At 56.1% G+C, this 22,531-nt stretch overlaps 1 protein-coding gene across 1 annotated transcript in view; it reads left to right on the forward strand.

Moving 5' to 3' along the window:
* Nucleotides 1–22,172, forward strand: part of Rgs5 (regulator of G protein signaling 5) — a 61,031-nt gene extending 38,859 nt beyond the window's left edge. Inside the window, exons 4-5 of the mRNA XM_047521053.1 lie at nt 5,686–5,852; nt 18,068–22,172. Coding sequence (XP_047377009.1) covers nt 5,686–5,852; nt 18,068–18,229 — 329 coding nt within the window. The 3' untranslated portion in view covers nt 18,230–22,172. The remainder of the gene's footprint in view (nt 1–5,685; nt 5,853–18,067) is intronic.
* The last annotated feature ends 359 nt before the right edge of the window (nt 22,173–22,531 follow it).

Here is a 22,531-nt window from a genome sequence, read left to right on the forward strand (position 1 = left end):
TCCCTGGACTAGACCCGTCTCCTCTCTTCCTTCTGTGTTCTCCCCTGGAGCAGACCCTTCTCCTCTCTTCCATTGGTTTGCTCTCCTGGACCAGGCACATCTCCTCTTTTCTTTCTTTGTTCTCCCCTGGAACAGGCCCATCTCCTCTCTTCCTTCTGTGTTCTCCCTGGACTAGACCCATCTCCCCTCTTCCTTCTGTGTTCTCCCCTGGACCAGACCCTTCTCCTCTCTTCCAAATGTGTGCTCCCCTAGACCAGACCCATCTCCTCTCTTCCATCTCTCTGCTCCCCTGGACCAGACCCATCTCCTCTCTTCCTTCTGTGTTCTCCCTGGACTAGACCCGTCTCCTCTCTTCCTTCTGTGTTCTCCCCTGGAGCAGACCCTTCTCCTCTCTTCCATTGGTGTGCTCTCCTGGACCAGGCACATCTCCTCTTTTCTTTCATTGTTCTCCCCTGGAACAGGCCCATCTCCTCTCTTCCTTGTGCGTTCCTCCTGGACCAGGTGCATTTCGTCTCTTGTATCTGTGTGCCTCCTGGACCAGACCCATCTCCTCTCTTCCATCTGTGTGCTCCCCTGGATCAGACCCATCTCCTCCCTTCCATCTGTGTGCTCTCCTGGACCAGGTACATCCCCTCTCTTCCATCTGTGTTCTCCCCTGGACCAGACGCATCTCCTCTCTTCCTTGTGTGTTCTCCCCTGGAGCAGACCCATTTCCTCTCTTCCATCTGTGTTCTCCCCTGGACCAGACCCATCTCCTCTCTTCCATCTATGTGCTCACCTGGACCAGACCCATCTCCTCCCTTACATCTGTGTTCTCCCGTGGACCAGACCCATCTCTTCTCTTCCATGTGTGTGCTCTCCTGGACCAGACCCATCTCCTCTCTTCCATCTGTGTGCTCTCCCGGACCAGGCCCATCTCCTCTCTTCCATCTGTGTGCTCTCCCGGACCAGGCACATCTCTTCTCTTCCATCTGTGTTCTCCCCTGGACCAGACCCTTCTCCTCTCTTCCATCTGTGTGCTCCCCTGGACAAGGCCTATCTCATCTCTTCCATCTGTGTGCTCCCCTGAACCAGACCCATCTCCTCTCTTCCTTCTTTGTTCTCCCCTGGACCAGACCCATCTCCTCTCTTCCATCTGTGTTCTCCCCTGGACAAGGCCTAACTCCTCTCTTCCATCTGTGTGCTCCCCTGAACCAGACTCATCTCCTCTCTTCCTTCTGTGTTCTCCCTGGACTAGACCCGTCTCCTCTCTTCCTTCTGTGTTCTCCCTGGACTAGACCCGTCTCCTCTCTTCCTTCTGTGTTCTCCCCTGGAGCAGACCCTTCTCCTCTCTTCCATTGGTTTGCTCTCCTGGACCAGGCACATCTCCTCTTTTCTTTCTTTGTTCTCCCCTGGAACAGGCCCATCTCCTCTCTTCCTTCTGTGTTCTCCCTGGATCAGACCCATCTCCCCTCTTCCTTCTGTGTTCTCCCCTGAACCAGACCCTTCTCCTCTCTTCCAAATGTGTGCTCCCCTAGACCAGACCCATCTCCTCTCTTCCATCTCTCTGCTCCCCTGGACCAGACCCATCTCCTCTCTTCCTTCTGTGTTCTCCCTGGACTAGACCCGTCTCCTCTCTTCCTTCTGTGTTCTCCCCTGGAGCAGACCCTTCTCCTCTCTTCCATTGGTGTGCTCTCCTGGACCAGGCACATCTCCTCTTTTCTTTCTTTGTTCTCCCCTGGAACAGGCCCATCTCCTCTCTTCCTTGTGCGTTCCTCCTGGACCAGGTGCATTTCGTCTCTTGTATCTGTGTGCCTCCTGGACCAGACCCATCTCCTCTCTTCCATCTGTGTGCTCCCCTGGATCAGACCCATCTCCTCCCTTCCATCTGTGTGCTCTCCTGGACCAGGTACATCCCCTCTCTTCCATCTGTGTTCTCCCCTGGACCAGACGCATCTCCTCTCTTCCTTGTGTGTTCTCCCCTGGAGCAGACCCATTTCCTCTCTTCCATCTGTGTTCTCCCCTGGACCAGACCCATCTCCTCTCTTCCATCTATGTGCTCACCTGGACCAGACCCATCTCCTCCCTTACATCTGTGTTCTCCCGTGGACCAGACCCATCTCTTCTCTTCCATGTGTGTGCTCTCCTGGACCAGACCCATCTCCTCTCTTCCATCTGTGTGCTCTCCCGGACCAGGCCCATCTCCTCTCTTCCATCTGTGTGCTCTCCCGGACCAGGCACATCTCTTCTCTTCCATCTGTGTGCTCTCCCGGACCAGGCACATCTCTTCTCTTCCATCTGTGTTCTCCCCTGGACCAGACCCTTCTCCTCTCTTCCATCTGTGTGCTCCCCTGGACAAGGCCTATCTCATCCCTTCCATCTGTGTGCTCCCCTGAACCAGACCCATCTCCTCTCTTCCTTCTTTGTTCTCCCCTGGACCAGACCCATCTCCTCTCTTCCATCTGTGTTCTCCCCTGGACAAGGCCTATCTCCTCTCTTCCATCTGTGTGCTCCCCTGAACCAGACCCATCTCCTCTCTTCCTTCTTTGTTCTCCCCTGGACCAGACCCATCTCCTCTCTTTCATCTGTGTTCTCCCCTGGACAAGGCCTATCTCCTCTCTTCCATCTGTGTGCTCTCATGGACCAGGTTCATCTCCTCTCTTCCTTCTGTGTTCTCCCCTGAACCAGACCCTTCACCTCTCTTCCATTTGTGTGCTCTCCTGGACCAGATCCAACTCCTCTCTTCCATCTGTGTTCTCCCCTGGACCAGGCCCATCTCCTCTCTTCCATCTTTGCTCTCCCCTGGTCAAGGCCCATCTCCACTCTTCCATCTGTGTTCTCCCCTGGACAAGGCCTATCTCCTCTCTTCCATCTGTGTGCTCCCCTGAACCAGACCCATCTCCTCTCTTCCTTCTTTGTTCTCCCCTGGACCAGACCCATCTCCTCTCTTCCTTCTGTGTTCTCCCCTGGACCAGACCCATCTTCACTCTTCCATCTGTGTTCTCCCCTGGACCAGACCCATCTCCTCTCTTCCATCTGTGTGCTCTCTTGGACCAGGTACATCTCCTCTCTTCCATCTGTGTGTTCTCCTGGACCAGGTGTATCTTCTCTCCTCCATCTGTGCACTCTGCTGGACCAGGCACATCTCCTCTCTTCCATCTGTGTGCTCTCCTGAACCAGACCCTTCTCCTCTCTTCCATCTGTGTCCCCCCTTGACCATACCCATCTCCTTTCTTCCATCTGTGTGCTCCCCTGGTTCAGGCACCTCTTTTTGCTTTCATCCCTGCTCCCCTTTCACTTCTCTCCTTTTGATTTCCGGTTTCCTTTCTTTTCTTCCTGGCTCATCTTTCTCACTTTCTTATTCCCTGGCACCCACAGTCTTTATGAAGATAGTTTTAACCATGATAAAAGCAATAACTATTATTCATTAATTATCGTATATCTTGCACTGTTTTCAGAAACTTGCATATGATCTTTATTTAATGATTGCAATAATTTTAGAACTTAAAGTCAATAGCAATTCCTATTTTTCAGAAAAGGAAGATGAAATTTAGAGAGGTTGGATAACTTGCTCATGAATAAAATACTATAACAATAGCAAAATCAAAATGTTTTTTTTTTCTTTAAAGCTTTGTTCTTTGGTTTCATGAGTTGAAAGGAAATGCTTTCCTTCATCTGTCTTATTTGTTTCCCTGGAGCTATTGCCTATTAAATGGCAGATGGGCATATTTAGAATAGGAGAGAGAACGCAAAGAGAGGCAGAGAGAACTCAAGCTCAAACCTTGAAGTCAAAGAATTATAGCCTCATGGGAAAGAGAACTGTAGGATTGGAAATCCTGATCAAAGACCCAGAAGTATTGTGTTCCCTCCCAACAAAAAAGTCCTCAGAGCATAGTGGGCAGTGGCTACCACTCAAGGAGGTGACTCTTGGGTTGGGCTTTAGTGATGATGAGTATGAACTTGTGGTGCAGGATAATGACAAATGCCAGCTTGTACTGAGCTGTGAATGGTAATGATGACTGGCATCACATAAGGGCTTTGTGAAAGTGAGTCAATCTCCATCCGGCCCTCTCATGATTATGTCCATTTAACAGACGAGACAGCAGAGACTCAGAGAGGTTCACTTGGTTCACTTGCCCAGCTTATTGCAGGAACACAGTGTGCTGGAATCTACCCCAGGCAACTGGGCTCTAGAGCCCACGTTTTAAACCTATTGGTGTATAGTTTATTAACTATGTAATGGAACTTATTGATGATCAGTACTTATCAATTATCAATGCCGTTTAATTCTCCTTCCATTTCTCCCTCCCTTGTTGAAGAAATTTGTGCTAATCTAGTTTTCAATATTTTTTTCCTTCATAGTAAACTGACTTGGATTTGTCTAATCCTGCCTTTATTTTCAAAGTGGTCTTATGGGCAGTCTCATTTAGGTCATGATAGGGTTGCTACTCTATTTTACATCAATATCAAAAGGGGTGTTACTCACTGGGCCAGCTCTGGGATCATAATGCAGACCACACTGGGGTGTTGGCACAAGCCTTGGACCAGGACCTCTGGCCCCGGGGTAGGGATGCCTGAAGAGATTTGTTGAGGGGTATTCTGAGGCTCAGGCAGCCTTAGTAGGAAGGATGTGGCAATTCAGCAGAGATGCGAGCTGGGTGTGCTGTGGGGTGGAGTGGCAGGGAGGTGGTCAGGCTGAGAAGACTCAAGCTGCTTGTAGAGCAGAAGCATCTGGCCTGTAGTCTTCTCCACTCTGACCCAAGAGAGCATCCTCCCAGATGATGGGGATGGACCAAAAGCAAACTAGAGGCCAAGGAGGGGAATGCACATGTGCGGTCACACGTTGTCAAAAGTCTTGGAATAATATTGCGGCCTTCAGTGAGAGGGCACCCAGAAATGGACGTGCATGCTGGAGGGTGGCCCCTCAGCCTGTGGGAAATGACCTGACGGGTGTCCTAGAGTGGTCAGAGACAGCACTGGGCATGGGATCTCACCTATGTGTTCTATGGGACATGGAATGGGTGACCGAAGGTGCCTGACAGCTTGTGGGTTAGGGGCTGACGAGAATTAACTGCCTGGCATATTCTACACACTGCTGGTTCCTCTGCGGTCTTAGATCTGCTGATGAGAATTAACTGCCTGGCTTATTCTACATACTGCTGGTTCCTCTGTGGTCTTAGATCTGCTGACGTGGGCCCTTCTCAGACTTCATTTTCTGGCAGCTAGAAAGGCCTTAGAAATTTCCACTCAACAGAGACTGACGTCCTTGGTTTAAGACACATGACGCATTCAGCCACAGTGGAGGAGAGCTGGGTCCACCTCTTCTCTCTGCACACAGCTGGCCTTGTAGTCTCAAGTGCAGTGGACAGCAGCAGCTGATACTGGACAGTCTGGTCCAAGAAGAGGAACGAGGCGGCTCTGAGCAGAGGGAACGTGTTCAGAAGCTTTGACTCTACGTCCAGCTGCCTAGCCTAGAGTCCACTCTGCCGCTGGTCAGCTGGGCCTCTGTGGGTAGTCACTTGACCTCTCTGACCTCACTGTAAACTAGGACTTCTCAGGTTCTCACAGAGGATCCAGTAGGTGACATTTGTGGGGTTCTTATATCCGTGACAGACACAGTCAGGAGGTTGGCCTGGCAGGAGCAGCCAGGTTCAGTGTCACTAAGTCAATCAACACATTTCCCCAACTGACTTCTTTCCTTGCTAGATGCACTTGCCAGCTTCAGAAGCTTCCTGCAGTCTGAGTTCAGTGAGGAGAACCTCGAATTCTGGCTTGCCTGTGAGGACTACAAGAAGATCCAGTCCCCTGCCAAGATGGCAGAGAGGGCAAAGCAAATTTATGAGGAATTCATCCAAACGGAGGCTCCGAAGGAGGTGGGTCCTGGTGGCAGGTGGGTGGGTGCGGTCAGCGGGGATCCGCTTGTCCCCAGGAGGCTTCCCTCTGAGAGACGGCCAGCACTGGGGCTCAGGCTGCTTCTGCTGGCGCAGCGTCTGCCCGGGCAAAGCTGGAGCTCCCGGTTCTGCCTGGCCGCTCTCCAGCCACGGCCCGCGCAGGGTGGGTACTGCGCTGCGATCTTGGAGGGATTGCTGACTCCCTCTGAACCTAGTTCCTCCCCCTGTGAAACAGGTGTGTGGGAAACTGCTTTGCAGGGCTGTCAGAGGGGTAGACGAGGTGTGGAAACCCCCTCCCAGGGACAGGACTCATGGTGCCGGCTGAGCGCCCCACGCCTCTCCCGCACGTCTCCTCTGCTCCTGCCGCCTCTGCTTTCCTTTCCTTCAAATCCTTTCCTCTCCTCTCTGCTCTCCCCGTCCTGTTTCCCCTGCCCTGTTCTTGGGGCCACAGGACAGGACGTCTGTCTGTGAAGGTCAACACAGTGTAAGAAAGCTGCAGACAAGGAACCCAGATGCCCGCTGAGCTGCAAGGCCAGCTCTGTGTCGGCCACGCAGAAGCTTTGAGAGGGTCGTCTGCGCATTTCTTTGCTGTCAATTAAACCAAACTGCAAAGGTGCCTGGGAAGGGCAGACGTGGCAGCAAGGCTGTCCGTGCTGTGCCAGGCTGCTCCACACCCGGCCCAGGCTCTGAGGGCTCAGCCCGGCTCTGCCCTGTGCCAGGGCCCAGCGCACCTCCCCCCAGCAACAGCGCCTGACAGCGAGTGGCTGCGACCCGATCGTCCCGCGGTCCCAGCATCAGGTGCTCGTTCTTGGTCATGTCCATCCTGCTCTGCTCCTGCCAAGAGGACCACGTGTTTGGGTAATGGGCAAGCTGCACACCTGTGTGTGATGGATGTGCTCTCTCCATGACTGGAGGCCTCGGAGTGCAGAGGACCTTGGGCAGCCAAGGAGGTGAGCGGCACTGCAGGGAGCTGGTTCCCTCTCCTGTGCTGTGAGCTCTGGGATTCCTGCCGCCTGCCCTCCATTCCCGAGGCTACCAGGAGGCCCTGAGCTCTCCCTCCTGCTGCCGCAATCCGGGTCGGGCATCCCCTCTTCTGTCCTCACGGACTCAGGAGCAGGGAGGAGATGAACTAAAACGGAGACCACTGTGGAGGAGAGCTGGAGCACGCTCCCCACCCGCAGTGGACTCTCCTTCACCGCCTGCATTCCTTAACTTCATTCCTATTCATGGGACTCTAGGGCTTGTTGAAATACCTGAAAATGGTGAAAACCACCCAGACCTTTGCTTGTTGCTCTAAGCTCCAGGAAAACATTGTTCTCAAGGTCCCTTATGAAGTCATCACTGGTTATGAAAATATGAGTTCTAAAATAGTTTCAAAATAAATCCTGGATGGCTGACCTACTAGAATAGGAACACAGAGGCCACTAAACATAAGGATCCAATTAAAATAACCCAGACCACAGTCCTAAATGACACGGGGTTGATGTAAGGAATAATCCTAGGCATGGACCCCAAAAGACGGCCCCTGTCTGATGAGGCAGAGCAGGGACCAGGGAGATGGATCCTGCCCCTGGGTAATGAGGGAGAGCAGGGACCAGGGAGGTGGACCCCGCCCCTAAATAAGGAGGGAAAGCAGGGACCAGGGAGGTGGATCCTGCCCCAGGATAAGGAGGGAGAGCAGGGAGGGAGGTGGATCCTGCCCCAGGATAATGAGGGAGAGCAGGGACCAGGGAGATGGATCCTGTCCCTGGATAATGAGGGAGAGCAGGGACCAGGGAGGTGGATCCTGCCCCTGGACAATGAGGGAGAGCAGGGACCAGGGAGGTGGATCCTGCCCCTGGACAATGAGAGAGAGCAGGGACCAGGGAGGTGGACCTCGCCCCTGGGTAATGAGGGAGAGCAGGGACCAGGGAGGTGGATCTCGCCCCTGGACAATGAGACAGAGCAGGGACCAGGGAGGTGGATCCTGCCCCTGGACAATGAGAGAGAGCAGGGACCAGGGAGGTGGATCCTGCCCCTGGACAATGAGAGAGAGCAGGGACCAGGGAGGTGGATCCTGCCCCTGGATAATGAGGGAGAGCAGGGACCAGGGAGATGGATCCTGCCCCTGGGTAATGAGGGAGAGCAGGGACCAGGGAGGTGGATCCTGCCCCTGGACAATGATAGAGAGCAGGGACCAGGGAGGTGGACCTCGCCCCTAAATAAGGAGGGAGAGCAGGGACCAGGGAGGTGGATCCTGCCCCTGGATAATGAGGGAGAGCAGGGACCAGGGAGGTGGATCCTGCCCCTGGACAATGAGGGAGAGCAGGGACCAGGGAGGTGGATCCTGCCCCTGGACAATGAGGGAGAGCAGGGAACAGGGAGGTGGATCCTGCCCCTGGGTAATGAGGGAGAGCAGGGACCAGGTAGGTGGACCCCGCCCCTAAATAAGGAGGGAAAGCAGGGACCAGGGAGGTGGATCCTGCCCCAGGATAATGAGGGAGAGCAGGGACCAGGGAGATGGATCCTGTCCCTGGACAATGATAGAGAGCAGGGACCAGGGAGGTGGATCCTGCCCCTGGGTAATGAGGGAGAGCAGGGACCAAGGAGTTGGATCCTGCCCCTGGACAATGATAGAGAGCAGGGACCAGGGAGGTGGATCCTGCCCCTGGACAATGAGACAGAGCAGGGACCAGGGAGGTGGATCCTGCCCCTGGGTAATGAGGGAGAGCAGGGACCAGGGAGGTGGACCTCGCCCCTGGATAATGAGGGAGAGCAGGGACCAGGGAGGTGGATCCTGCCCCTGGACAATGATAGAGAGCAGGGACCAGGGAGGTGGACCTCGCCCCTGGATAATGAGGGAGAGCAGGGACCAGGGAGGTGGATCCTGCCCTGGACAATGATAGAGAGCAGGACCAGGGAGGTGGACCTCGCCCCTGGACAATGATAGAGAGCAGGGACCAGGGAGGTGGACCTCGCCCCTGGATAATGAGGGAGAGCAGGGACCAGGGAGGTGGATCCTGCCCCTGGATAATGAGGGAGAGCAGGGACCAGGGAGGTGGATCCTGCCCCTGGATAATGAGGGAGAGCAGGGACCAGGGAGGTGGACCTCGCCCCTGGATAATGAGGGAGAGCAGGGACCAGGGAGGTGGATCCTGCCCCTGGATAATGAGGGAGAGCAGGGACCAGGGAGGTGGATCCTGCCCCTGGACAATGAGGGAGAGCAGGGACCAGGGAGGTGGATCCGGCCCCTGGATAATGAGGGAGAGCAGGGACCAGGGAGGTGGATCCTACCCCTGGATAATGAGGGAGAAGGGGACCAGGGAGGTGGATCCTGCCCCTGGATAATGAGGGAGAGCAGGGACCAGGGAGGTGGATCCTGCCCCTGGATAATGAGGGAGAGCAGGGACCAGGGAGGTGGATCCTGCCCCTGGATAATGAGGGAGAGCAGGGACCAGGGAGGTGGATCCTGCCCCTGGACAATGAGGGAGAGCAGGGACCAGGGAGGTGGATCCTGCCCCTGGACAATGAGAGAGAGCAGGGACCAGGGAGGTGGACCTCGCCCCTGGGTAATGAGGGAGAGCAGGGACCAGGGAGGTGGACCTCGCCCCTGGACAATGAGACAGAGCAGGGACCAGGGAGGTGGATCCTGCCCCTGGACAATGAGAGAGAGCAGGGACCAGGGAGGTGGATCCTGCCCCTGGACAATGAGAGAGAGCAGGGACCAGGGAGGTGGATCCTGCCCCTGGATAATGAGGGAGAGCAGGGACCAGGGAGATGGATCCTGCCCCTGGGTAATGAGGGAGAGCAGGGACCAGGGAGGTGGATCCTGCCCCTGGACAATGATAGAGAGCAGGGACCAGGGAGGTGGACCTCGCCCCTAAATAAGGAGGGAGAGCAGGGACCAGGGAGGTGGATCCTGCCCCTGGATAATGAGGGAGAGCAGGGACCAGGGAGGTGGATCCTGCCCCTGGACAATGAGGGAGAGCAGGGACCAGGGAGGTGGATCCTGCCCCTGGACAATGAGGGAGAGCAGGGAACAGGGAGGTGGATCCTGCCCCTGGGTAATGAGGGAGAGCAGGGACCAGGTAGGTGGACCCCGCCCCTAAATAAGGAGGGAAAGCAGGGACCAGGGAGGTGGATCCTGCCCCAGGATAATGAGGGAGAGCAGGGACCAGGGAGATGGATCCTGTCCCTGGACAATGATAGAGAGCAGGGACCAGGGAGGTGGATCCTGCCCCTGGGTAATGAGGGAGAGCAGGGACCAAGGAGTTGGATCCTGCCCCTGGACAATGATAGAGAGCAGGGACCAGGGAGGTGGATCCTGCCCCTGGACAATGAGACAGAGCAGGGACCAGGGAGGTGGATCCTGCCCCTGGGTAATGAGGGAGAGCAGGGACCAGGGAGGTGGACCTCGCCCCTGGATAATGAGGGAGAGCAGGGACCAGGGAGGTGGATCCTGCCCCTGGACAATGATAGAGAGCAGGGACCAGGGAGGTGGACCTCGCCCCTGGATAATGAGGGAGAGCAGGGACCAGGGAGGTGGATCCTGCCCCTGGACAATGATAGAGAGCAGGGACCAGGGAGGTGGACCTCGCCCCTGGACAATGATAGAGAGCAGGGACCAGGGAGGTGGACCTCGCCCCTGGATAATGAGGGAGAGCAGGGACCAGGGAGGTGGATCCTGCCCTGGATAATGAGGGAGAGCAGGGACCAGGGAGGTGGATCCCGCCCCTGGATAATGAGGGAGAGCAGGGACCAGGGAGGTGGACCTCGCCCCTGGACAATGAGGGAGAGCAGGGACCAGGGAGGTGGATCCTGCCCCTGGATAATGAGGGAGAGCAGGGACCAGGGAGGTGGATCCTGCCCCTGGACAATGAGGGAGAGCAGGGACCAGGGAGGTGGATCCGGCCCCTGGATAATGAGGGAGAGCAGGGACCAGGGAGGTGGATCCTACCCCTGGATAATGAGGGAGAAGGGGACCAGGGAGGTGGATCCTGCCCCTGGATAATGAGGGAGAGCAGGGACCAGGGAGGTGGATCCTGCCCCTGGATAATGAGGGAGAGCAGGGACCAGGGAGGTGGATCCTGCCCCTGGATAATGAGGGAGAGCAGGGACCAGGGAGGTGGACCTCGCCCCTGGACAATGAGACAGAGCAGGGACCAGGGAGGTGGATCCTGCCCCTGGATAATGAGGGAGAAGGGGACCAGGGAGGTGGATCCTGCCCCTGGATAATGAGGGAGAGCAGGGACCAGGGAGGTGGACCTCGCCCCTGGACAATGAGACAGAGCAGGGACCAGGGAGGTGGACCTCGCCCCTGGATAATGAGGGAGAGCAGGGACCAGGGAGGTGGATCCTGCCCCTGGATAATGAGACAGAGCAGGGACCAGGGAGGTGGATCCTGCCCCTGGATAATGAGGGAGAGCAGGGACCAGGGAGGTGGATCCTGCCCCTGGATAATGAGGGGAGAGCAGGGACCAGGGAGGTGGATCCTGCCCCTGGATAATGAGGGAGAGCAGGGACCAGGGAGGTGGATCCTGCCCCTGGATAATGAGGGAGAGCAGGGACCAGGGAGGTGGATCCTGCCCCTGGATAATGAGGGAGAGCAGGGACCAGGGAGGTGGATCCTGCCCCTGGATAATGAGGGAGAGCAGGGACCAGGGAGGTGGATCCTGCCCCTGGATAATGAGGGAGAGCAGGGACCAGGGAGGTGGATCCTGCCCCTGGATAATGAGGGAGAGCAGGGACCAGGGAGGTGGATCCTGCCCCTGGATAATGAGGGAGAGAAGGGACCAAGGAGTTGGATCCTGTCCCAGGATAATGAGGGAGAGCAGGGACCAGGGAGGTGGATCCTGCCCCTGGATAATGAGGGAGAGCAGGGACCAAGGAGTTGGATCCTGCCCCTGGACAATGATAGAGAGCAGGGACCAGGGAGGTGGATCCTGCCCCTGGGTAATGAGGGAGAGCAGGGACCAAGGAGTTGGATCCTGCCCCTGGACAATGATAGAGAGCAGGGACCAGGGAGGTGGATCCTGCCCCTGGACAATGAGAGAGAGCAGGGACCAGGGAGGTGGATCCTGCCCCTGGGTAATGAGGGAGAGCAGGGACCAGGGAGGTGGACCTCGCCCCTGGATAATGAGGGAGAGCAGGGACCAGGGAGGTGGATCCTGCCCCTGGACAATGATAGAGAGCAGGGACCAGGGAGGTGGACCTCGCCCCTGGATAATGAGGGAGAGCAGGGACCAGGGAGGTGGATCCTGCCCCTGGACAATGATAGAGAGCAGGGACCAGGGAGGTGGACCTCGCCCCTGGACAATGATAGAGAGCAGGGACCAGGGAGGTGGACCTCGCCCCTGGATAATGAGGGAGAGCAGGGACCAGGGAGGTGGATCCTGCCCCTGGATAATGAGGGAGAGCAGGGACCAGGGAGGTGGATCCTGCCCCTGGATAATGAGGGAGAGCAGGGACCAGGGAGGTGGACCTCGCCCCTGGATAATGAGGGAGAGCAGGGACCAGGGAGGTGGATCCTGCCCCTGGATAATGAGGGAGAGCAGGGACCAGGGAGGTGGATCCTGCCCCTGGACAATGAGGGAGAGCAGGGACCAGGGAGGTGGATCCTGCCCCTGGATAATGAGGGAGAAGGGGACCAGGGAGGTGGATCCTGCCCCTGGATAATGAGGGAGAGCAGGGACCAGGGAGGTGGATCCTGCCCATGGATAATGAGGGAGAGCAGGGACCAGGGAGGTGGATCCTGCCCCTGGATAATGAGGGAGAGCAGGGACCAGGGAGGTGGACCTCGCCCCTGGACAATGAGACAGAGCAGGGACCAGGGAGGTGGATCCTGCCCCTGGATAATGAGGGAGAAGGGGACCAGGGAGGTGGATCCTGCCCCTGGATAATGAGGGAGAGCAGGGACCAGGGAGGTGGACCTCGCCCCTGGACAATGAGACAGAGCAGGGACCAGGGAGGTGGACCTCGCCCCTGGATAATGAGGGAGAGCAGGGACCAGGGAGGTGGATCCTGCCCCTGGACAATGATAGAGAGCAGGGACCAGGGAGGTGGACCTCGCCCCTGGACAATGATAGAGAGCAGGGACCAGGGAGGTGGACCTCGCCCCTGGATAATGAGGGAGAGCAGGGACCAGGGAGGTGGATCCTGCCCCTGGATAATGAGGGAGAGCAGGGACCAGGGAGGTGGATCCTGCCCCTGGATAATGAGGGAGAGCAGGGACCAGGGAGGTGGACCTCGCCCCTGGATAATGAGGGAGAGCAGGGACCAGGGAGGTGGATCCTGCCCCTGGATAATGAGGGAGAGCAGGGACCAGGGAGGTGGATCCTGCCCCTGGACAATGAGGGAGAGCAGGGACCAGGGAGGTGGATCCTGCCCCTGGACAATGAGGGAGAGCAGGGACCAGGGAGGTGGATCCTGCCCCTGGACAATGAGGGAGAGCAGGGACCAGGGAGGTGGATCCTGCCCCTGGATAATGAGGGAGAAGGGGACCAGGGAGGTGGATCCTGCCCCTGGATAATGAGGGAGAGCAGGGACCAGGGAGGTGGATCCTGCCCCTGGACAATGAGGGAGAGCAGGGACCAGGGAGGTGGATCCTGCCCCTGGACAATGAGGGAGAGCAGGGACCAGGGAGGTGGATCCTGCCCCTGGATAATGAGGGAGAAGGGGACCAGGGAGGTGGATCCTGCCCCTGGATAATGAGGGAGAGCAGGGACCAGGGAGGTGGATCCTGCCCCTGGATAATGAGGGAGAGCAGGGACCAGGGAGGTGGATCCTGCCCCTGGATAATGAGGGAGAGCAGGGACCAGGGAGGTGGACCTCGCCCCTGGACAATGAGACAGAGCAGGGACCAGGGAGGTGGATCCTGCCCCTGGATAATGAGGGAGAAGGGGACCAGGGAGGTGGATCCTGCCCCTGGATAATGAGGGAGAGCAGGGACCAGGGAGGTGGACCTCGCCCCTGGACAATGAGACAGAGCAGGGACCAGGGAGGTGGACCTCGCCCCTGGATAATGAGGGAGAGCAGGGACCAGGGAGGTGGATCCTGCCCCTGGATAATGAGACAGAGCAGGGACCAGGGAGGTGGATCCTGCCCCTGGATAATGAGGGAGAGCAGGGACCAGGGAGGTGGATCCTGCCCCTGGATAATGAGGGAGAGCAGGGACCAGGGAGGTGGATCCTGCCCCTGGATAATGAGGGAGAGCAGGGACCAGGGAGGTGGATCCTGCCCCTGGATAATGAGGGAGAGCAGGGACCAGGGAGGTGGATCCTGCCCCTGGATAATGAGGGAGAGCAGGGACCAGGGAGGTGGATCCTGCCCCTGGATAATGAGGGAGAGCAGGGACCAGGGAGGTGGATCCTGCCCCTGGATAATGAGGGAGAGCAGGGACCAGGGAGGTGGATCCTGCCCCTGGATAATGAGGGAGAGCAGGGACCAGGGAGGTGGATCCTGCCCCTGGATAATGAGGGAGAGCAGGGACCAGGGAGGTGGATCCTGCCCCTGGATAATGAGGGAGAGCAGGGACCAGGGAGGTGGATCCTGCCCCTGGATAATGAGGGAGAGCAGGGACCAGGGAGGTGGATCCTGCCCCTGGATAATGAGGGAGAGCAGGGACCAGGGAGGTGGATCCTGCCCCTGGATAATGAGGGAGAGCAGGGACCAGGGAGGTGGATCCTGCCCCTGGATAATGAGGGAGAGCAGGGACCAGGGAGGTGGATCCTGCCCCTGGATAATGAGGGAGAGCAGGGACCAGGGAGGTGGATCCTGCCCCTGGATAATGAGGGAGAGCAGGGACCAGGGAGGTGGATCCTGCCCCTGGATAATGAGGGAGAGCAGGGACCAGGGAGGTGGATCCTGCCCCTGGATAATGAGGGAGAGCAGGGACCAGGGAGGTGGATCCTGCCCCTGGATAATGAGGGAGAGCAGGGACCAGGGAGGTGGATCCTGCCCCTGGATAATGAGGGAGAGCAGGGACCAGGGAGGTGGATCCTGCCCCTGGATAATGAGGGAGAGCAGGGACCAGGGAGGTGGATCCTGCCCATGGACAATGAGACAGAGCAGGGACCAGGGAGGTGGATCCTGCCCATGGACAATGAGACAGAGCAGGGACCAGGGAGGTGGACCTCGCCCCTGGACAATGATAGAGAGCAGGGACCAGGGAGGTGGACCTCGCCCCTGGACAATGAGGGAGAGCAGGGACCAGGGAGGTGGATCCTGCCCCTGGATAATGAGGGAGAGCAGGGACCAGGGAGGTGGACCTCTCCCCTGGATAATGAGGGAGAGCAGGGACCAGGGAGGTGGATCCTGCCCCTGGATAATGAGGGAGAAGGGGACCAGGGAGGTGGATCCTGCCCCTGGATAATGAGGGAGATCAGGGACCAGGGAGGTGGATCCTGCCCCTGGATAATGAGGGAGATCAGGGACCAGGGAGGTGGATCCTGCCCCTGGACAATGAGGGAGAGTAGGATCAGGGTGGTGGATCCTGCCCCTGGATAATGAGGGAGGTCAGGGACCGGGGAGGTGGATCTGCCTTGGACATGCACCTCAGAGTCATCTAGTACATGTTTGTGTGGGGAATGGATACAGGTATCCAACCTCACACTTGCCTAGATGTACGAATTTGTGCAAGTCTCTGAATCTTGGTTTCTCTCAGATTTCTGTTTCTCTTAACTGCAAATGTTTTGCATCCGTGTGTGTTTAATAAATTACAGGTATTACTATGTAAAAATCATGCGGTTCTTGCATTTTGACCTAAATATTCACTCTTCTGAAAAGATTGATCATGTTACAGATTCACTCTGGCAAGTAGTAATCCAAGTTTTTTTTCTTTGAGTATTTACCTCAGCTGTTTTGTCAGGAGCTGTCCAAGGGATATGGTGTTAAGAATCGGGACTAAGATTTTAAAATTTGTAGCTGGATGGAGACACAGCCTGTGCATTCACTGTCTGGCTGTAGTTAAGGTTAGGAGGTAATCTCTCCCAGCCCTGTGAATGGCAGGTGTCAGAAGGGCTCCAGAGAGCAGGTCCTGCACAGAAGCTGAGAAAGAGCTGCTCTCTTCCGCTGCCTCCTGTGAGTTCAGAGGGTCAAATCCCCTCACGTTTTAAGATAAGTCTAGGAGATATTTAATAGATTTTAAGATCATATTTTCCGACCATTTGGAGTCAGGCTGCCCGATAGCTTAGCGCATTTCTTCCTAAGAGGGGAAGCAGCCCTGGATTCGCATGGCAGTCTGAACTCATGCCGAAAACGGAGGCGTCTGCGTCGTAGTCTCCCCCTCTCCCAGACTTGAGCTCGCAGGCCACAGAGCCCACATGGAAGGCAGGTTCTCTGCCCCATCCCACCTGAGGCTGCTCCTGGTTCCCAGGGCTGCTCTGCCCCGAGCCTGCACCAGGCACAAACCCAGGCTTAGGAGCACACAGGCCTGCCGCCCCTGGCCCCGCCCCCCAGGCCTGCCTACCAGGGCTCCTAGGTATCTGGGCTCCTGGAAATGGCGCTGTTCAGTGGCAGGACCTCCAGCAGCCCCGAAGAGACCCTCAAACCTCCTCCAGGGTCAATTCCGTTTTCTCCTCTATTACATTCACACCCCTTGGGAGCCATTGAAGCACACAGCGTGAAGTACATTCTTCTCTAATCAAACTCGGGCTAGCTCCCCTGCTCACCTGCAGGGGAACAGGCCACACAAGGCCCTGATACCGTGATGCCTGGCTCATGCCACGTGTGGCCCTGCACACAGCACATGTGAGCCACCACCTTCCAGTGGCACTTCTGGCTTCTTGATTTGCTTTTTGCCACTCTGACCTTGAGTAAATCACATACTGTTTCTACACCTCTGTTTCAGCTGAGAAATCTAGATAGAGAGCAGTACCCTCTTCATGCAGTCATAGGATCCCCAGTTCATCCACAGGCTTTGAGCACGCCACCTGCAGAGACAAACCACTTAATGGATGTCCGTAGCTGCATGATCACTCTGTCATGTTTCCTGGTTTTCTTGTTCTTCTAGAGTCACAGAGGAGGTCACAGGTCCCTGGTCAGAATTTCTTTTCCTCTCTGCTCCCTCTGCAAGGTGTGAAAGTAATGCTGGGGCAGAAAGGGGTGAGATCCAATGGCAGGACCATGTGCTCAGAGGCACTCACCATGTGCATGCATGTGAGTGCACTCTGGTCTCGAAGCCACCGAACGTTCTGTGCACACACGTGTGTGCATGTGCATGCATGTGAGTGTATGTGTGTGGGTGCGCACATGTGTACATGTGTGAGCATGTGCATGTTGTACATATGTGTTCGTGTGTTGTGCATGTGTGTGGGCATGCATGTGTTGCTGTGTGCATGTGTATGTATGTGTTTACATGTGTGAGCATGTATGTGCATGCATGTGAATATGTGCGCATGCGTATGTGCATATGTATGTATGTGTGTGCATGTGTGTTGGTGTGTGCATGCACATGTGTATGTGTGTGCATGTGTGGGTGCACACGTGTATATATTTGTACTGTGAACACGTGTGAGCACATGTGTGTTGGTGCACATGCATATATGTATATGTGTGTGAGCATAAGCATGTGCCTGTGTGGGTATATATGTGGGTGTGCATGTGTATATGTGCACATGTATGAGTGCATTGTGTTGGTGTCGTGTATATATGTGTGAGTATGTGCGTGTGTGTGCATGTAAATTTGTGCAAGCATGTGCATTACGGTGTTTCTGTGTGTACATGTGTGAGCATGTGTGTGTTGGTGCGTGTGTATGTGTGTGAGCATGTGCATGTGTTTGTGCTTGTGTATGGTGGTGTCCTCATGTATATATGTGTACGTGTGTGAGCATGTGTGTGTTGGTGCATGTATATATGTGTGTGAGCATGTGCATGTGTGTGTGTGCATGTGTATGCTGGTGTCCTCAAACACATGTGTGTGTGTGTACATGTGTGAGCATGTGTGCATGTGTGCGTGCATGCAGAGCAGCGTCTTCTCAGTTCTACCAGGCATGGCAGCCTGCTGGCCATGGTGCAGGCTCTGGTGGGGCTGGTGTCTGAGGGTGGCTGGGGGCATCTGAGTCATGTGGAGGGTGCTTGCCTAGCCTTAGGGCCAACTCACCTGGCCTCCTCCCCGTTTAGGACTCTCCCCTCAGGTGCTTTATTGGTGCCTTGGCCTCTCTCTCCAACCCTCTTCAACCTGCCGCCCAGGCTGACCCTGCAGCCTTGCTTCTGGTCCACAGGTGAACATCGACCACTTCACCAAGGACCTCACGGTGAAGAACCTGGTGGAGCCCTCCCTGAACAGCTTCGACACGGCCCAGAAGAAGGTCCACGCTCTGATGGAGAAGGATTCGCTGCCTCGCTTCCTGCGCTCCGAGTTCTATCAGGAGCTTGTCAAGTAGTGGCCTGGTCTGGAGCCAGGCCCCCCACAGCCGGTCCTTCGCACACCCTCCAAGGCTTCCCTGCTCACCCCAGGCCTGCTGCTTTGGGGTCGCTCTGCCTCCACCCCGTTCTTAATTAACTCTGCCTGGTTTCTGTCAGCCCCAGTCAGAATCAGAGGGTCCTGCCTCAGACACACCCTTCGAGACAAGCGTGGCCTAGATAGCAGACGGCCGCCCACACCAGCTGAGAAGTCAGGGGGGGAGGCCGGTTTAGGGACCTTAGGCAGTCACCCCTGACCATTTCTGAATTGGTCAACAGAGGTGGTAAGAGTCCTACCACCGTTAGATTTCTAAAGCACTGCGCTGTTTAAAATTCTGCCCTTTCCCTACAAGTGCCTTCACATGAGCTGGAGAGCCTTGAGATACGAGCACAGCTCCAAGTTTATATAAAACCAGTCCGAAGGCCATTCAGGCTGATTCTGCCCTCATCCCTCCCTCACTTCCTCCCTGTAAATTACAAATCATATTTTAAATCGATGACCTCGTATCAACAATGGGCTATTTTATAAATGTATTTATGCCCCTGGGATGTAGAACAAAATTTAAAATTTTCGAATTATTTGAAATCCTTGTGAGGGTACAATTAATTCCAAAAATTCTTTGATCTTACAAAACTATTGCCATCCCCTGGAGTGACCGCCCGCCCGGGTGTGAGGAGGACGTGCGTCTTCGAGGGCAGCCATGTCCCGCAGTGGGCGGTTGCCCTGTGGTGTGTCTCCCTGTCAGTGAAGGCTGATTGGCTGCAAGGCGTGCTCGTCCTTGAGGACAGGAGAGGCAGTTCCCAGGGGCCCTGCATTTTGCAACAACTGGCCCTTCACGATCGCACCTGGTCCTGAACTCTGCCTGAGTTGTGGCTCCTCAGAGGCTGAGGCTCACACCTCTCACCTGCCTCCTGCACAGCTAAGGCACAGGTCAAGCTGTATCATGGCTAGAACTTCTGGTTCTACACTGTGTTATCACAAATGTTGCTAGACTCTTCCTGACTTTAGTAGGTTTGATTAGCAATGATTCACATAATTTGGTAATAAGTAGAATCAAACTGATCTACTGTGTGTGAGATCAAGGGAGGACATTGAGTTAGTTCACAGAAGGAAGGTGCTGGAGGGGCATCCAGGAGAGGGTGGCCCTGTCCAGTCCTGCATTCGCTCCTGCCCACGCTCCTTTCCCAGGGTGCTGCTCCTCTGCTTGTTACCCAGGAATGCCTGAGGGGCACAATTGTGCTACTGTTCTTGGGGTCAACCCTGGTCGGTCCTGCTGGCCTCTGTCTTTTGTGATTTCAAGGGATAAAGTGTTTGAATTCTTGCCTGGAAGTGGGTTGGAGCAACTGAATTGGCGCCCACATCTGCAGGGGCACGGACTCCAAGCTGCAGTGAGAGTCCTCGTGTCAGCCGAGGGCAGGCAGGGACCCAGGCTGTGAGTCCGTGTGGATTGAGAGGAGCTCAGACAGGAATTCCAGAGCCCGTTGGCACCCTCTTCCCCAGCACCTACTCTGCTCTGAGTCAGGGAAATGCCAGCCCCTGCCTTTCTCATGCAGCTGGAAATGTTAGCGACCAAAGAATCTGGGTGACTCGTTTTTTAAGAAAAAAATAATTAAAAATTCAAATGTCTTATCTGCATTATTTTAAAGATCCCAGTGTTTGAAAACGCCCGGAGGTTGAAGGGGATGTTACCGACTCCACCGAGAGGGCTGCTGTGGAGCAGGTGGCATTTGGTACCTCTCAAGCCCGTGCAGCCTGTGGATGCAGCCGTCCTCAGGGCTGAGGAGGCAAAGGGCAGGAAGGGCCCAGGCGGGGCTGCACCCAGGATGCAGGCAGGGATTTTTATCTAATGTATAAATATTCCAGCCCCAAATGAGAAACTGGACATATTAAAACTGCCCTAGAAAAAGTTCTGAAAGCTTTGGAAAGTTTTTTTGAAACTTGGAAAAGAGGAAACAAAACAAAACAATGCCCCATGTTAGTAGCTGGCTACGAGGTAACAGGAAGAAAACACATTCCTGTAGGTTTGGGAAGTTACAAAGGTGGGCGAGCTCTCCAGGCACGCAGGGTGCTCCCCTTTCCCTCTGCGCGCCCCCTGCCCTGAGTGAATTGTGGGAGCCTCGGAGGCTGGGGGTTCCCTGCCCCTGGAGTCGCAGCCCCTGCAGGAGGACTTGGGAAGTAGGGAGGAGGAGCCAGGCTGTGGGCCCTGGAGATGGAGGTACCTGTTTTGAGATACCTGCAGTGGCCAAGGTGTTGGCCCACTTTTCTGCCTGGGTTGGTATAGCACAGGGCTGGGCAGGCTGGGTTTAGTCAGAGCAGGACAAAGAGACCCGTGGATTCTAGAGCAGATCAAGAGCTGTGCATGACTGGGTGGGCTGCAGCAGGCCTTGCCCTGACCCCCACCCCACAGCTCTGGAACGTCGCGCTGGCCAGGCTGCAGGAACCTCTCTAAAGCAGGAGTCACCAGGTGGCATCCTGCCCCACTCTCCACACCCGTGCACCACTCCACCTCTGATTTAGATTCAGGAGATTTCAGATTTTACTAGAGGGAGAAGAACTTTTGAGGAAGTTTGTTTTCTTTTCATCCTCCCCAAAGTCATGGGTTTTACTTGGTGATATGTTCTCAGCACACAGTTCATTTCAGCAGGTGACATTGATTATTGAGGACAGAAGGGGCCCAGTGACATGCTGCTGAGAAGTGATGAGCACCAGGCCCCACCAAGCCACTTGTCCCACCTCGTGGTGATTCGGTGATTCTGTGACCTGAGGTCAGCTGTGTCCTGGGGAAGTGACCCCTACTGCTGCCCCTGCTCTCTCTCACAGGCCAGACCTGTGAGGTGAGCCCAGTGGCCAGGAGGCAGCAGTCCAGCCTAGTGGCAAGTCTTGCTGTGGAGTGGTGGGGCAGTCCCCGACTCAGTCCAGCCAGAGGGGACCTCAGCTGGCATCCCAGCCGCTGGCCCCAGGAGAGAGAGAGTGGAGGCCCCTTTGCTTCCCCATTTGGATTAGGTGTCAGAGGGCGGAGTGGAGAGACCAGTCTGTTTCTCACACAGACTCATTCAAACCCAGGGCCGGGCAGCCCTGCCTGGACTCGGGGAGTCTCCCTGAGCTGTAATCGGGCCTGGCCATTGTCCGGTCTCTGCTTCCGCTAGACAAGTGTGTGCTTGATCGTGCGCTCGGTCAGGTTCTGCAGGTGATCAGCAGCCGCTTCCTGTTTAGACACTTTACCAAGTAGGTCCTGGCAGACCATGACCATCAGCACCCACAGAGAGGTCTTCCCACGCTGGCCACCCCCGCTCTCAGGCCAGGGCTCCTGGAGGAGGTGCTGTGAGGGGACCTCACCACACACACAAGCAGGAGGGGCACGCTGGAGACCGGGGAGCGTCCCTGCACCATGTCTAACAGCCTCCTTTCCTAGAGGGGCTACGAAGCCGCCCTCTGCACCGCCATGCTAGCGAGACCCTTGCCCATCACTAACCTCACTTCCTTTCCTTCCCACCTCACTCTGAGGGCCTCCTCGCCTCCCTCTGCCAGAGAAAACGTCTAGTATGTCCAACCTTGGTGCCAGAGTGTGCGGAGAAGCACTGGGCTGCTACCCAGGAGAGCGTGTGGGCTTCCGCTCGGCGAAGGCAGGGGTGGAAGGTTCACCCCTGTGGACGAGTAATTCTGATACTTGCTGAGTCCTCTTTATGTCGTGTGGTGTCAGGACTGGGCGCCAAAGGCTTTTAGAACGCTGCAACTCGCCAGGCGTTTCCGGGAGCCACGGGCAGGAACGAGTGGAAGCAAAGGTCTGTCTCACCACCTGTCAGCATTTACCCCGTGTAAGCTCATAATTCTGGAATAGTCGTGTTTATCTTCTGATTTTTGTATCCAGCACTTTACGCACTATGTAATGCAAGCTTCTTGATAAATAAAGCACCACATCCACACCTGTGGCCACAGTGGCATGTGTGCGATAAACGGCGTCTGTGTGACGGCCGCCTCAGGGTCCTCCTTCCCAGGGTGAGGCTTTCCTTCCGGAGAAGTCCGTGGGAACAGCCTGACCTTCAGGACACCATGGGGGAGACACAAAGTGCCATGTCCATAAACTCTGGTGGCACTTTGTCCTGGCAGGGGTCCCTGCTGCCACTGCTGGGGAGAAGGACTGGGCACAGCACTGACATGGACCCCACGATGCTCAGTGAGGGTGACTGAGTCCTGCTTTCCCTGCACTAGTGAATGATGTAAGATCCAGCGCATGCAGGGCAGCGCGCAGCTCTGGTCTACGATCTTACGCATGGTAAGTGAC

Source organism: Sciurus carolinensis, chromosome 12, assembly GCF_902686445.1.
Source record: "Sciurus carolinensis chromosome 12, mSciCar1.2, whole genome shotgun sequence".
NCBI lineage: Eukaryota > Metazoa > Chordata > Mammalia > Rodentia > Sciuridae > Sciurus > Sciurus carolinensis.